General features: G+C 34.2%; 1 protein-coding gene across 1 annotated transcript in view; it reads left to right on the top strand.

Moving 5' to 3' along the window:
• Positions 1–14,428, top strand: part of Heatr5a (HEAT repeat containing 5A) — a 104,278-nt gene that overhangs the window by 28,589 nt on the left and 61,261 nt on the right. Inside the window, 4 exon segments of the mRNA XM_047538632.1 lie at positions 1,103–1,353; positions 2,579–2,690; positions 7,741–7,893; positions 8,857–8,956. Coding sequence (XP_047394588.1) covers positions 1,103–1,353; positions 2,579–2,690; positions 7,741–7,893; positions 8,857–8,956 — 616 coding nt within the window.

Here is a 14,428-nt window from a genome sequence, read left to right as displayed (position 1 = left end):
TTTAATCTTTTTCTGTGGTTTTGTCCTTTATGATACACATTTCCTCCTGAGAGGCTTTGCATTTTGTGTTTGTATAAGCTGTTTAAGTGTGGCAGGTAGATTGTCATACATTTGAACCCAGAGGCATTTAAACACTGAGCCACATCTCCAGCCCTTTTTATTTATTTTGAGACAGAGCTGGCCTCAAACTTGCAGTCCTCCTGCCTCAGCCTCCCAAGTCAGTGGGATAATAGCTGTGAACCACTGCACCCAGTTTGTACCAGAATTTTTTTAAGTACCAGTCAACATGAAACTTACATATTTTCATGAAGGTATATCTTGAATCATAGCAAGAATAGACTTTTTCCCCACTGGCTTTGTAATAGGTTAGTAGCCCACTGAGGACCCAGTGAAACCTTGATTTTAACATTTTGTTCTCAGATAAGAGCACTGCAATGAATAGGAAATATATTATTATGTAGATAATGTGCTTAATTTCTTGTACCAGATTAGTAATGTTCTCAAGGTAAAATAGGTAAAATATGGATTTACTTAGGAAATGAATTTCTTTCTTTTGTATACTGACTTAATTTAATCCAGTTTTCATGAGAAATAATTCTTGGGTTTTAAAAAAAATCTTTTTAATTATGCATCACTTAATTTTTTTCTTCTTATTTGCCTTTTAATAAAAATAATGTATTTTATATTCAGATAGCTTTTCATTCTTTTTTTTTTTTCTTCTTTGTGGTACTGAGAATTGAACCCAAGGCCTTATGCATGCTAGTCAAGCAGTTTAGCACTGAGCTACCATCAGCCTTTTTATTTATTTATTTATTTATTTTTATTTTTGTTTTTTTTGTGGTGCTGGGGATTGAACCCAGGGTCTTGTGTATGCAAGGCAAGCACTCTACCAACTTATCTATAGTCCCAGCCCATAGACTTTTTATTTTTAAGTTGCCAAGACTGGCCTCAAACTTGAGATCTTCCTGACTGAGCCTGCTGAGTGACTGAGATTACAGACTTGTACCACTATGCCCAGACCATTCACTCTTTTGACTCTTTTATGACTAGGTGAATTTTATCTGTGTACCTAAGCCATCATTTGTTTGTTTTGTCTCTCTAGGCCTTCTCGACAGTGTCATTTCGGTTATTCTTCATCCTAGCATTTCTGTTCGATTGGCAGCAGCTTGGTGTTTACATTGCATTGCTGTGGCATTACCTTCCTACCTAACACCTCTCTTAGATCGTTGCGTCGAACGCCTTACTGTACTTAAGTCTTCACCTGAAGCAGTGACTGGCTTTAGTTTTGCTGTGGCAGCTCTGTTGGGAGCAGTGAAACATTGTCCTCTAGGAATTCCTCATGGAAAGGGCAAGGTAATAATTTCGTTCTCTTTATATAATGATGGTGTCTCAGGTTTTTCCTAAAAACATCAAGTCTTATATATTACCCAGTCATATATCCTGGACAATTTTTTGAGTAATTAGATGTCCCACTCCTTAAGTATTAAATATAACAGTAACTATAATTGTTCTGAAAAATAAAAGAATAGACTATTGCCAGTACCATTGGAAAAATGTGACTGACAGAGAGGTGATGTTATTCATTTAAACTTAGTACAAATTTATTTTCTGAATTAATACCTAATATTTTGCTAAATATGATGATTCTTTATCATCATTGCATGTATTTAAACTTATCCTCAGATATCATTAATTCAGACAAGATTCTCATCTCCCCATTATATTTGAAATTTCTTTTGGAGTGAATGTCCTATTGTTCTGCCTAAAATGGTTTGTTTCACCTTACTTTTTTTGAGTGCCATCCATTGACTATAGAGGCTCCATGCACTCCTAAATTAGTAGTAAGTTAGTCAGTTGTTGTAAAATGCACTAATCTTCCTCTTCAGAAAGTTTATTTGCAACTCTTAGTACCTTCTGCTTTTCCAGAGGTGATGGGTAACAGATATTTTCTCGAACATATTACATGCTTCCTATCCTGTGTACTGTATAAGCATACATTATTCACAAGTAAGAAAAATCTGGTTTTTTTCTCTGTTGTTTTATAACACTGCCTTATTTCATAGACTTTTTTAGCATAACATTTTAACAAATTCCATTCTATTTGTGAAAGTTCTTTCAATATGATACTATTTGCGCTGTTTTTAACCATAATGTATTCCCTGTGGGAAGACTGACCAGCCACTGAGGTATCAAAATGGTAGGTAGAATTTTTAAAAGGGAGACTCCTATAATGAAATTTTTTCTTACGATTTCTGATCAAAGAAGATAGTTTCTTAAAACTAAAAGTAAATTCAAATTCTGTACAATTTTAATTGAACTATCTTAAAATGTTGTCACATATGCTCTACAAAGCTTTGTAGGGTTGCTATGTTGTATTTAGTATGCCAGCATTTAACCTTAAGAACTTCATTTTTTATAATTTTCTATGTGACATTGTTCTATCATGTCTAAATGGAAGCCCTTCATCACTTTCAGTTATTATAGAGTTAATTTTTCAAGAGATTATAATTATTTGCTATCATTTGTTCACTAATTTATAAACTAATTTTTTTAATTATCTTCTTCTGTACATTAACAGATTATTATGACATTAGCAGAAGATTTGCTATGTTCTGCTGCTCAAAACAGTCGCCTTTCAGCTCAGCGCACACAAGCTGGATGGTTATTGATTGCTGCTCTGATGACATTAGGTAACCATCTTACGGAAGGTTTACATAATTAGGACATACTTTGTGATTTTTGCATGACAGGATTCTTACATGGGATTTGATGAGACTAGCTTTTCATATGTATCAGAATTTTTTTTTAAATTTTTTTTTTTAGTTGTTGATGGACAACTTTATTTTGTTCATTTTTATTTATAAGTGGTGCTGAGAATTAAACCCAGTACCTCACACATGCTAGGCAAGTGCTCTACCACTGAGCCACAACCCCAGCCCTGTATCAGAATTTTTATAGCCACATAAATATTTTCCTCATAGTGGCCACTGAAAGAAGGCAATTATGACCAGGTACCTGAGCACATGCCTGTAATCCCAGACACTTTGAACACTTAAGGCAAGAGAATCACTTTAGCCCAGGAGTTTAAGTCCAGCCTGGATTACCTTGTCTTTAAAAAAAAGACATTTACTTTCACTTACTTTATTGCTAAAAATTTTTTCACTTTTTTTTTGTTTGCAGTATTTCAGATTGAACCCAGGGGCACTCTACTGCCAAGATGCATTCCCAGCCCTTTTTATATTTTATTTTGAGACAGGATCTCACTAAGTTGCCCAGGCTGGCTTTGAACTTTTGATTCTCTTGCTTCAGCCTCTCAGGTCACTGGGATTACGGTCACATGCCACTACACCCAGCTTCACATATCTCTCTTGAATTTCTCTTCCAGATCAGTTTATGAAGGAGGACAGACCAACTTAATCATTTTTCAGGCTTAGAATAACTTGGACATTTCCAAAAATCCTTCACATTTATCCTCAGAAAGAAAAATTTTCCTCTGTATAAGGAGAAGCAAGAAAATTTACCATAACCCATGAATCCAGTACTGTAATTATTTTTAGGATTGATTATACCCAATAGTTGTAACATTGAAGGGGATAGGTGAGGCTTATTTAAATTGTATTTATGAAAAATAAGTAATTGGGGACTGGAGTTGTGGTGAGGCACTGGGTTCCTCAGCACTACAGAAAGAGAGAGAGAAAATAAAGAAAAAAGAAAAAGCTGCACATGACAGAGCTTGTATTTAAAAAAATAAATAAGTAATTGCTTTATTGTCATGACTATTTGTGTCCTGTACCTCAGAAATAAGTTTATCACACTTATATTTTGCTTTAAGTCTCTACTGTATGAGTTAATGCTAGGATATGAAATACAACTGGTTGGAATTGGCCTATAAATGATTTTGACACCTGGCTGGATATGAAGTAATTTGATCTAAAGCAAGCTCAAATTAAAATAAGTAATCACAAGTGAGGAACTATTTTAAGTAATAGTAGGAAGATATTCTTGAGATGATTAAAGAAATTTTATTGGACTTAGACCAGGTTTAGTCCAAGGGCCAAATCTGACTTGACATCTGTTTTGTTTTTGTTTTTGTTTTTGTTTTTTAATATTTTTATTAGTTGTTGTTGAACCTTTATGTATTTATTTTTATGCAGTGCTGAGAATCGAACCCAGTGCCTCAAATCTGCCAGACAAGTGCTCCACCACTGAACCAAAACCCCAGCCCCTTGACATCTATTTTATTTATTTTGTTACCTATTTTTATTCATTCTGTGAGCTGAGAATGGCTTTTACATTTTTTTAATGATTGGGAAAAGTTGGAGAATATTTTGTGATACGTGAAAATTCTATGAAAGCCAAATTTTAGTGCCCACAAAGTTTTATTTTAATACAGCCACACTCATAGGTGTTTATATCATCTATGACCTTCAGGTGCTCCAGTGGTAAGAGTTGAGTAATTGTAAGAGTATATAACTCTCAAAGCCAAAGATGTTTACTCTGACCCTTTCCAGAAAATGTTTGCTGGCCCCTACCATAAATCATCATTTCACAACATGATGGGTGTAATGTAGCAGTTTCAGACATCTTTTTTGGTGGGTGTTTCATGCCTACCATATTGATATTGGTGAATTAAAGAGGAAATAATCAATTTAATAAATGCTCTTAAACTTGATAAAAGCTCTTAAAACCAGTGTCGTTCCCTTGGAGAAAGATCACAAGAGGTCCTCTTTCCTTTAAAAAAGAGATTAGTACGTCATATCTTATTGCATATTTATAAATTACTATACAGAGATTAAAATATTCTATGATTTTTAAAAATTACTTATATTTGTATATTTCAGTTCAGCGCAGTCATTTTGATTCTCATTTTGGTCAGTGAGAACCCCTTCAAGTCGATGCACATGTCCTTTTTAATTTTTTAGTTGAAGATGGACACAATATCTTTATTTTATTTATTCATTTTTATGTGGTACTGAGAATCAAACCCAGTGCTTCACACATGCTAGGCAAGTGCCCTACCACTGAGCCACAACTCCAGGCTCCTCACATGTCCTTTTTACATGAATCTATTATTCTTTGATAATGTTTGGTTTTGACATGATAAGATATGCAGGGTTTAATGTGTATTTCCTGCCCCAGGCTTGCCATCAGCCATTTTTTCCAAGGGGCCTTGATTCTGTTTTGTGGGAAATGAATTTTAGCTAACACTCTCTCTGAGTGCTTTATTAATTTTTCCCTTGAAGTTTTAATAGTTTCTTATATTTTCATCATTCCTTTCACAACATACAACTTTTTTCATTATTTTTAGTATATTCACTACTCTAAATTAACATCAACTTAAGTATATCACATGAAATCTACTTCCAGATTATGAACTACAACCATTTTTTAACCTTTCTTGCTAAACTTCTCAGTTTACCTGATGCCATAAAAACAACTTTGAGGGCTGGGGAGATAGCTCAGTCGGTAGAGTGCTTGCCTTGCAAGCACAAGGCCCTGGGTTCGATCCCCAGCACCCAAAAAAAAAAAAAAAAAAAAAAAAACAACTTTGATTTTGAGACAGGGTCTTGCTAAGTTAGCATGCATATATTCATAGATACAGTTGTTCTTGGTGTGAAAAACGCTTGGTGTTTTACTTTGCAATTACTGTGAACTCTTTTTTTCTAACTTAATTCATATGTGTCTGAAATGACAGTGTCTTAGTACCTCTGTAGGAAAAAAATGCTATGCTATCTACTATTAAGTTTTGACATATCTTAAGGAGGGTACAATGGCAAATATTTATGAAACTTTGCTTACCTATGGATACTTTCAATGACTGCACACTTTTTTGGTTTTTTTTGGATTTTGTTTTTTTGTTTGTTTTTTGGTATGTGATTGAATTTTGCTTTCAGAATTTTCTGTTTCTACAATCCATTGTATATATCAGTGTGAATGTGCGTGCAAATGTGTTCATGCACACACATACAAATCTCTTACAGTCACTTTTCTTCACTGCCTTCTTTTATTCCAAGTCTAGATTTTTTGTTATTATTGTTTTGGTTTTTTTAAATACTACCTAAAAATAAATAAATAAAACATAGTAAGCAGGCTGGGGATATAACTCAGTGGTAGAGATCTACATTAGAGTGTATGAAGGGTTCAGTCCCAAGCACCACAAAAAAGAAAAAAATAGTGAGCAAAGAGTATTGTATGTTTTGCTGAGGGGATTAGCATAGTGCCTTTTCCTGAAAATCAAGTCAGAAGAACAGAGAAATTCTTTTTTAATCTTCTAAATTGCATTCATTAAAAAAAAAGAGAGACTTGCAATTACTTTTTCATTTTATTAGGCTCACCTCTCCCTTTAAAAATAAGGCAAATTTAAAAAAAAAATTTTTTTTCCACCTTTATTTTATTTATTTATTTATGTGTGGTGCTGAGAATGAAACCCAGTGCCTCACACATGCCAAGCACGCACTCTACCACTGAGCCACAACCCCAGGCCAAGGCAGATTTTTAAAGCCAGGCATAATGGTGTACACCTGTAATCCCAGTGACTGCAGAGGCTTGGACTAGAGGACTGCAAGTTCAAAACCAGTCTCAGCAAGTTAGCAAGGCCCTAACTAGCTTAGCAAGACCCTATCTCAAAATAAAAATAAAAGGGAGGGTGAAGATGTAGCTGAGTGTTTAAGCACGTTGAGTTCAATTGCTGGTACCAAATAATAATAAGGCAAATTTTTTTTATTGATAATTACATGTCAAACTTGATATAAATACCATGAACAAAGCATTATTCCACATAAATGTTTATAAGCCTTGAAACTCTCCTGTATGGTAGATACTGCTATTATCCCCATTTCTAGGTGAGGAAGAAGGCCCTCAAAAAGTCATTAATCATCATTCAAGTTTCCACAACTCGTAAGTTTATATTAACCTAGTCATTCTCTTTCCAAACCCCAGAGCAGTTCTTAAAGTATGATACTTTACTACAGAAGAAAGATCTATGGTCAGCAGAATGGGGAGCTAAGAAGAAAGGAGGGCTTGTTTGTAGGAGAATTTGAAGGTAGCCCCAGAATTTTAAAGAGTACTTCTTGGAGGAAAAAGCTGTGGGTTTTGGGTTTTATGCCTCCTGGTTTTTTTTTCCTTTTTTTAAAATTGATAATGTTATCATTGTACATTACCTTTTATTATTAGACTTTTGTATTCATGATACCTCAGTTCATTAATGTTGCTCTCAATTTTTTTTAAAAAGACAGTTCTATTCAGTTACTTTATATCTGATTTTTTTGTCTGGAACAAGTTGTTATCAGAAGTTAACATTGGAGTCTAGGAGTGTAGCTCAGAGTGTGCATGCTTGCCATGTGTGAAGCCCTGGGTCCAACCTCCAGCACCAAAAATTTAAGAAGTTAATATTATTCCGAAGATCAGGGATATAACATAGTTTGTCACCATGGCAATTGTACTTTCCATTTATGTGACACATTACAGTTTTTCCACATACTTCAAAGGGAACACAGAATAATAAAAGAACTGACACCTGAGCCCAGACTTTACCATTTGTTCTTTTTTTTTCCTGTCTGTACACCTTCTGATAGTAATTTATTCAATAGTAAATTCATGTGGAATCAGAAGAAAGAAAAAAGACAAAGTATTGCAGTAATGAATTAAAGTGTATTTTATTTTAGGAGGGAAGTTCTTGCTTAATAATAGAGTTTTAAAAAGCAGCCTTCTTTTATAAGTGACGAGTTGAATAAATTGCAGGTCCTGCTGTTGTCAGTCATCACCTTGCTCGAGTTCTGCTGTTGTGGAGATGTGTCTTTCCAGCATCTCCTAAAGATCTAGAAACAGAAAAGAGCCGAGGAGATTCATTTACTTGGCAGGTAACCCTGGAAGGACGTGCTGGTGCACTGAGTGGTAGGTTGAGTTTAGTGTTTTCTACCCCTTTGACTTTTTTGCACCCTTTGTCTTTACAGATACTGTGTGTTTCATTTAACGTAAGAGGATGGGGGCCAGGGGTCCCCCCTCTAACGATTTTTATAACTGAATATAATTGATTATTTGGTAATCATAACTGAAGAATGAAGCAATAAACCAAGTTTGAGAGTTCTAAATTCTTAGGCTAATGCATATTTTGTTAGATGCAGGCTAGTTGAAAACTGTCAAAATTACTTTCCCTTAAACAGTTATTCCATTTTTCAGAAGTATTAGAGTTTGATTTAATTAGCAATGATAAAGCATGGTTTCCATTTAGTCTATACACATGAAAGTTGTACCCTTTGATAATATGTAGACATTGTTGAAAATAATATTCCACAGTGAAAATTTGAACTGAAGGGAGGGTAGGTTCCCTGGAAAGATTGGGAAGCAATCTGATGTTATTTTATTCTTAAAAAAGAAAAACCAACTTTGAATTCCCTCTTGAAACTCTGTCTGACTTTAAAATAATTATTCCTCATAGGAAGTAACTCCCAATAAAAGTTCTTTGTTTTAGATAACATCTGTAAAAATCATAATATGATGACTTTAGTCAACATGATTCTACAGAACTAGTCTAAAACTGGTCTACTTGAAAGTCTAAGCTAATTTCTTTTTTACTCCTAAGCTCTAGGGCTAAGTAAAACCCCAGGACAGTAACATTTTAATTTATTATTGATCTCTTCTAGTAATTCTAGGAAGGTTTTTTTAATATTATTATTATTATTTAATGTGATTTTGAAGTAGAAAATGTAGATTGCTTTTCATATTAGAATTTCAATAGTATTTTTGTTTTTGGTGCATTTCTTTAATATACTAATAAAAATGCTAACACTGTACCATAATCAAGTGTTCTTTTTATAGCACTTATGCTGTGCTGAATAAGTCTGTTCTCTTTTTCAGCTATCAAGAGCTTTGTTTCCTACTGTGGTGATCTCCTTACTGAAGAAGTAATTCAGTGTCTTCTTCCACCACTTCCTTGTGCTGTGGATTTGCTAACTCAGTAAGGATTAGCAGTTTAGATTGATAAACTTTTTCAACAGCAATTAGTTACCTTCTGATTATATAATATTCCTTGAGTATATTACTAAGGCAAGTTCCTGTGGTTGGTGAGTGGTTTTCCTTTTGCAGAGAAAGGCAATCATTTAGTTATGAGACTTTTTTTTAGGCTAGGATCTTGAAAGAAAAATATAAAATATTAAAAGCAAAGGAAAATTACATGGTAAATAATGTTCCTTTCAAACATGCACAGAGCAGGGGCAACAAACATTTCCTGTGAAGGGCCAAACAGTTAATACTTTAGGCTTTGTCAACTGTGATGTCTATGTTGTAGTTGTTCAACTCTGTAACTGTAGCTCAAAAGTACTCATAGAAAATACACAAATTAATGAATGTGGTTGTGTTCCTATACAAGTTTATTTACAAAAATAGGAGGTAGACTGTATTTAGATGCCACTGAACTAGAGCATTAATAGCTCTAGAGCATAAGAGGCATGACTTTACCCTAATTTTCTTTTATGTTATTTATCCTTTTTTATTAATTTGTAAGAATTTTTTCATATTTTCAATACAGTTCTTTTGCTGTCCATTAAAATATTAAAATAATCTTCTATGTTTTTGATTAATAGGCATTCTTAATTTAAATGTCATTTTATCATCTTTTACTTTTTTGGTTGATACTGTCTTTTGTTTTAAAAGTCTTCCTTCCTGCAAAGTTTCTTGTTCTTCTCTTTTCTATTTTCTTTTTTTCACTACTGGGAACTTAACCCTGAGGCTCAACCACACCACATCCCCAGCCCTTTATATTTTTTTTATTTTGAGACAGGGTCTTGCTAAGTTGCTTAGGGCCTAAGTTGCTGAGGCTGGCTTTGAACTTGGAATCCTCCTACCTCACAGGAATGCACCTGTACTGCCTGGCACAAAGTTTATTTTCTTTTATTTGTCTCTGAAATGTTTCAAGTTTTGTCTTTAATCCATCTGGAATAGATTTTTCTGTTTGGATGGTTAGGCCAAATTTACTTCTGAAAATTTACAGAACCAGCAATTCCAGCAGCTGAGACAGGATTGCAAGTTTGAGGCCATCTTTAGTCACTTAGTAAGACCCTCTCTCAAAATAAAAAATAAAAAGGAATGGGGATATAACTCAGTGGTAAAATGCCTCTGGGTTTAGATCCCCAGCACCAAAAGAAGAGAGATCCATATTAGTCCATTAGTGCTGCTACAACAAAATATCTCAGGCTGGGTAATTTATAATGAACAGAAATTTATTTCTCATAGTTCTGTAGGCTAGGAATCCAAGATCAAGGCACTAGCAGGTTTGATGTCTAATGAGAGCCAGGTCTTTGCTTCCAAGGTGGCACTCTGTTGCTACATCCTCTGAAGAGAGTGAATGCTGTGCCCTCCTATGGCAGAAGGGATGAAAGAGCAAAAAGGAGCCAAGCTCCCTCTGTTAGGCCCTTTTGTAAAGGCATTCATGTACTTGTTGCATTTTAAATAAGTATGCGTGTGGTATGTATGTTTATTCCTGCTGTATAAAAATGTAATTGATGCAACCACCTTGCTAACCTCTCCTATATTAAAAATTAATTTGTAGGGGCTAGGATTGTGGCTCAGTGGAGAACGCTTGCCTAGCAGGTGTGAGGCACTGGGTTCTATCCCCAGCACCATATATAAAAAGTAAATGAAATTAAGGCCCATCAACAGTTAAAAATATTTTTTAAAAAATTAATTTGTAGAATGTTCTGGAGTTCAAGGACATCCTAAGCAACATAGTGAGACCTTGTCTTCAGGAAAAAAAAAAAAGAAGAAGAAGAAGAAGAAAGAAAAGAAAAACTGAATAGAAGTGGTTAAAGGGATTGGTTCTTGTCAGGTGTGGTAGCCCATGCCTATAATCCCAGCAGTTCAGGAGGCTGAGGCAGGAGAGTTGCAAGTTCAAAGCCAGTGTTAGCAACTTGACAAGGCCCTGAGCAATGTAGCAAAATCCTGTCTCAAAAAATAAAAAGGGCTAGGGATGAGGCTAAGTGCCTCTGGGTTCAATACCCAGTATCAAAAAAAAAAAAAAAATGGAATGCTTCTTTATATTTCACTAATAAGAATGGTGTTTGTGGGCTGGGGAGATAGCTCAGTTGGTAGAGTGCTTGCCTTGCAAGTACAAGGCCCTGGGTTCAATCCCCAGCGCCACAAAAAAAAAAAAAAAAAAAAAAAGAATGGTGTTTGCTCTAGTAGATACTTTTAAAAAATCTTTTTAGTGCATTATAATTATATATAATAATTGAGTTTAATACATACTCTTTACCAGGTTAAGAGAGTAATCAACCTGGTTAAGGTTAAGAACTGAGTTAGCGGGCTGGGGAGATAGCTCAGCTGGTAGAGTGCTTGCCTCGCAAGCACAAGGCCCTGAGTTTGATCCCCAGTACCGCAAAAAAAAAAAAAAAAAAAAAAGAACTGAGTTGGCCATGTTTTTTCTTTTGGTTGTATTTTTTTTAATCATGAATAGATTTTGATTTTATGAAATGGTTTAATCCAATAAAGTTTAATGTAGGAAATTTTATTTACTAATTTTCTAATTAGTTTTAGTCCTTGAGTAAACTGAGCCTGGAATAATTCTTTTTCATAAGCTTATGAACTAGTTTTGCTTATGGGTTTTTCCATATATATTTATCAGTGAAGCTGTCCTATAATTTTCTTTTTTTGCACTGTCTTCCTCAACTTTTTAATCAGTGTCATTAGCCCCATAGAATAAGGTGGGCAAATATTTCATCAAGTTCTGTGGGAGAGTTTTTATAAAATTGGGGTGATCTATCACATGAGATTTTATAATCAACTATCTATAAAACATTCAAGACTTGGTATTTGGGGGGTGTGTTAACTATATACTCTACTTTTTTTTTTTACTGTTTGGGGAGTTTGTTTTGCTTGTTTATTTGTGTAAGTCAAATTTAGCAAGTTACATTTTCCCAGGAATTTTCCCAGTGTATCTTTATCTTCAGAGTTTTCAGCATCAAGCTGTTCCTCTGTATTTTCCTTTTTAAATCTCTGCTCCATCTACACAATGTCCCTTTCTTCATTCTTGAGTTTTCATCATACCTTCTATTTTGTTTTTCAACCTCCATCTCACCAATGGTCTATCATTTTTAAAGTATAACTTTGCTTATGTTAAAAATTTGTTTTCTTCTTTATTATTATTATTTATAATCTTTTTTTTGCTTTCTTGATATTTTGGTTTTTTTTTTTAATCTTTTTTTTTTAATCTTTTTTTTTTTTTTGTACTGGGAATTGAACTCAGGCACTTGACCATTGAGCCACATCTCCAGCCCTGTTTTGTATTTTGTTTAGAGACAGGTTCTCACTGAGTTGCTTAGTGCCTCACTTTTGCTGAGTCTGGCTTTGAACTCAAAATCTCCTGCCTCATCCTCCTGAGCCCCTGGGATTACAGGCATGCTCTTTTTTAAAATCTTAAGTTAAGCACCAAGGTCATTTAATTTCTCTTCATTCTCTTCTAATATAAGCTCAGACAATATATTTCCTCTGAGGTCTCAGTTAATATTGATATGTATTATTCTATTAATGTTGATATGTATTTTTCTATTATTTCAATTTCAAGTATTTTAATTTTTTTTATAATTTCTTTGAGTTGTTTAGTAGTATGTTCTTAAATGTCTCAGTGTATGGAATGATCTTTAACTTGATTTAGTTACTGATATTTAGTCATTGTAATCAATCATTTTTAATGCATTATAGTTAGTGAATTTGAGCTATATATTTCCTGCTATATTTTTTGAGACTTTCTTTGTGACAAATGTTTTTTAAAGTTCCATTTTGCTATCTTCAATAATTTTTTATTTGCTTTAACTTATCAGTAATTGACAGTTATGTATTTTTAAAAAACTATCCCTGTTATGCTGAATTTATCACTTTCAAACTGTATTTCTATTTTTACTTTTTCATGTGTTGAAATTATGTAATCAGGTACATTAGAGTTTAGAATTGTTTTTCTGATGAATTTTTGTCATTATACACTAACTCTGTCCTTAAAACTTTATTATAATCTAATCTTTATGATTATTATATGTATGTTATGTTTTTCTCATGATACCATGTTTTTAGATATGTCTCATAAGTTGCATATAGTTGGATTTTTTTTTTTTTTAATTGAAACTGGGCATGATAGTGCACACCTATAATCCCAGTTACTTGATATACTCAGGCAGGAGGATCAGAAGTTTGAGGCCAGCCTGGGCAACTTAGTGAGACACTGTTCTCAAAATAAAAAATAAAAAATAACTAGGTATGTAGCTCAATGGAAGAGTGCTTTCCTAGCATGAATGAGTTCAATCCTCAGAACCCACCACCAAAAAAAAAGTCTCTGCTTTAAACTGGCAATTTGTGGGTTTCTGTATCCTACTTGATACCTTTTGTTTTGGGTTCATGCATTAAAAGATTTTAGGAAAATTGGCTCTTATCTCTTCAGATATTGCTTGCTTTCTTAAAACTTTTCTGCGGGGCTCTAAGGTTTTTTGTTTGGTTGTTGTTTTTTGGTACTGGGGATTGACTCAGGGCACTTGACCACTGAGCCACATCCTCAGCCCTATTTCGTATTTTATTTAGAGACAAGGTCTCACTGAGTTGCTTAGCACCTTGCTTTTGCTGAGGCTGGCTTTGAACTCAAAATTCTCCTGCCTCAGTTGTCATTGTTTTATGTGTTTTTTTGTTTGTTTGTTTGTTTCGATTTGGTTTAGTTTGTGTTTTTTGTTTTTCTTGTTTTGCAATATTGGGAATTGAACCCAGGGGTACTCTATCACTGAACCTTTTTTTACTTTATTTTAAAACAGCTTTACTAAATTGCTGAGTCATGCCTTGAATTTGTGATCCTCAGACTTCAACCTCCCAAGCCGCTGGGACTGTAGGCTTGTGCCACTACACCCTACCCTAATCAAGTGTTTGATCTTTTCATTTTATCTTCCGTGTATCTTAGTCTCTCTAATATTTTAATAACCTTTTCTATCCACTGCACTCCAGATAATTTCTTTAGCTCTGTTCTCTGCTTTACTAATTCTCTCTTCAGCTGGATTTAATGTGCTATGCCTATACTAGGATCTGGGACCATCTTCCAGGAGCCCCAGTTTATCATCCCTCTTTACCATGGGTGCAAGCTTACTTTCAGATTATTGTGTTGGTATTGGTATTTCTCTTCCCACTCTTTTCACCTCATATTTTGGTTCTTGCTTTTTTTAATGTTCATTTGTCTTTATTGGGTAGAGAGTGGTTGACCTAGGAAAAATTCCTTTCTGTAAGCCTAACCATACAAATTGTCTTTTATCTGAGATAAAAGACACACTTTTGTCTATACTTACTCACACTTCCTTATGTATATTTATACAGACTGTTATCTACCTTCCTAATGGAAAGAGAAACCAATGAAAGCACTTCTCTAGCTGAATGTGGTAGTGCAAGCCTGTAATCCCAACAACTCAGT

Source organism: Sciurus carolinensis, chromosome 2 (assembly GCF_902686445.1).
Source record: "Sciurus carolinensis chromosome 2, mSciCar1.2, whole genome shotgun sequence".
Classification (NCBI taxonomy): domain Eukaryota; kingdom Metazoa; phylum Chordata; class Mammalia; order Rodentia; family Sciuridae; genus Sciurus; species Sciurus carolinensis.
The sequence above is the reverse complement of the archived record's forward strand: the minus strand, read 5'-3'. Positions and strand labels throughout refer to the sequence as shown.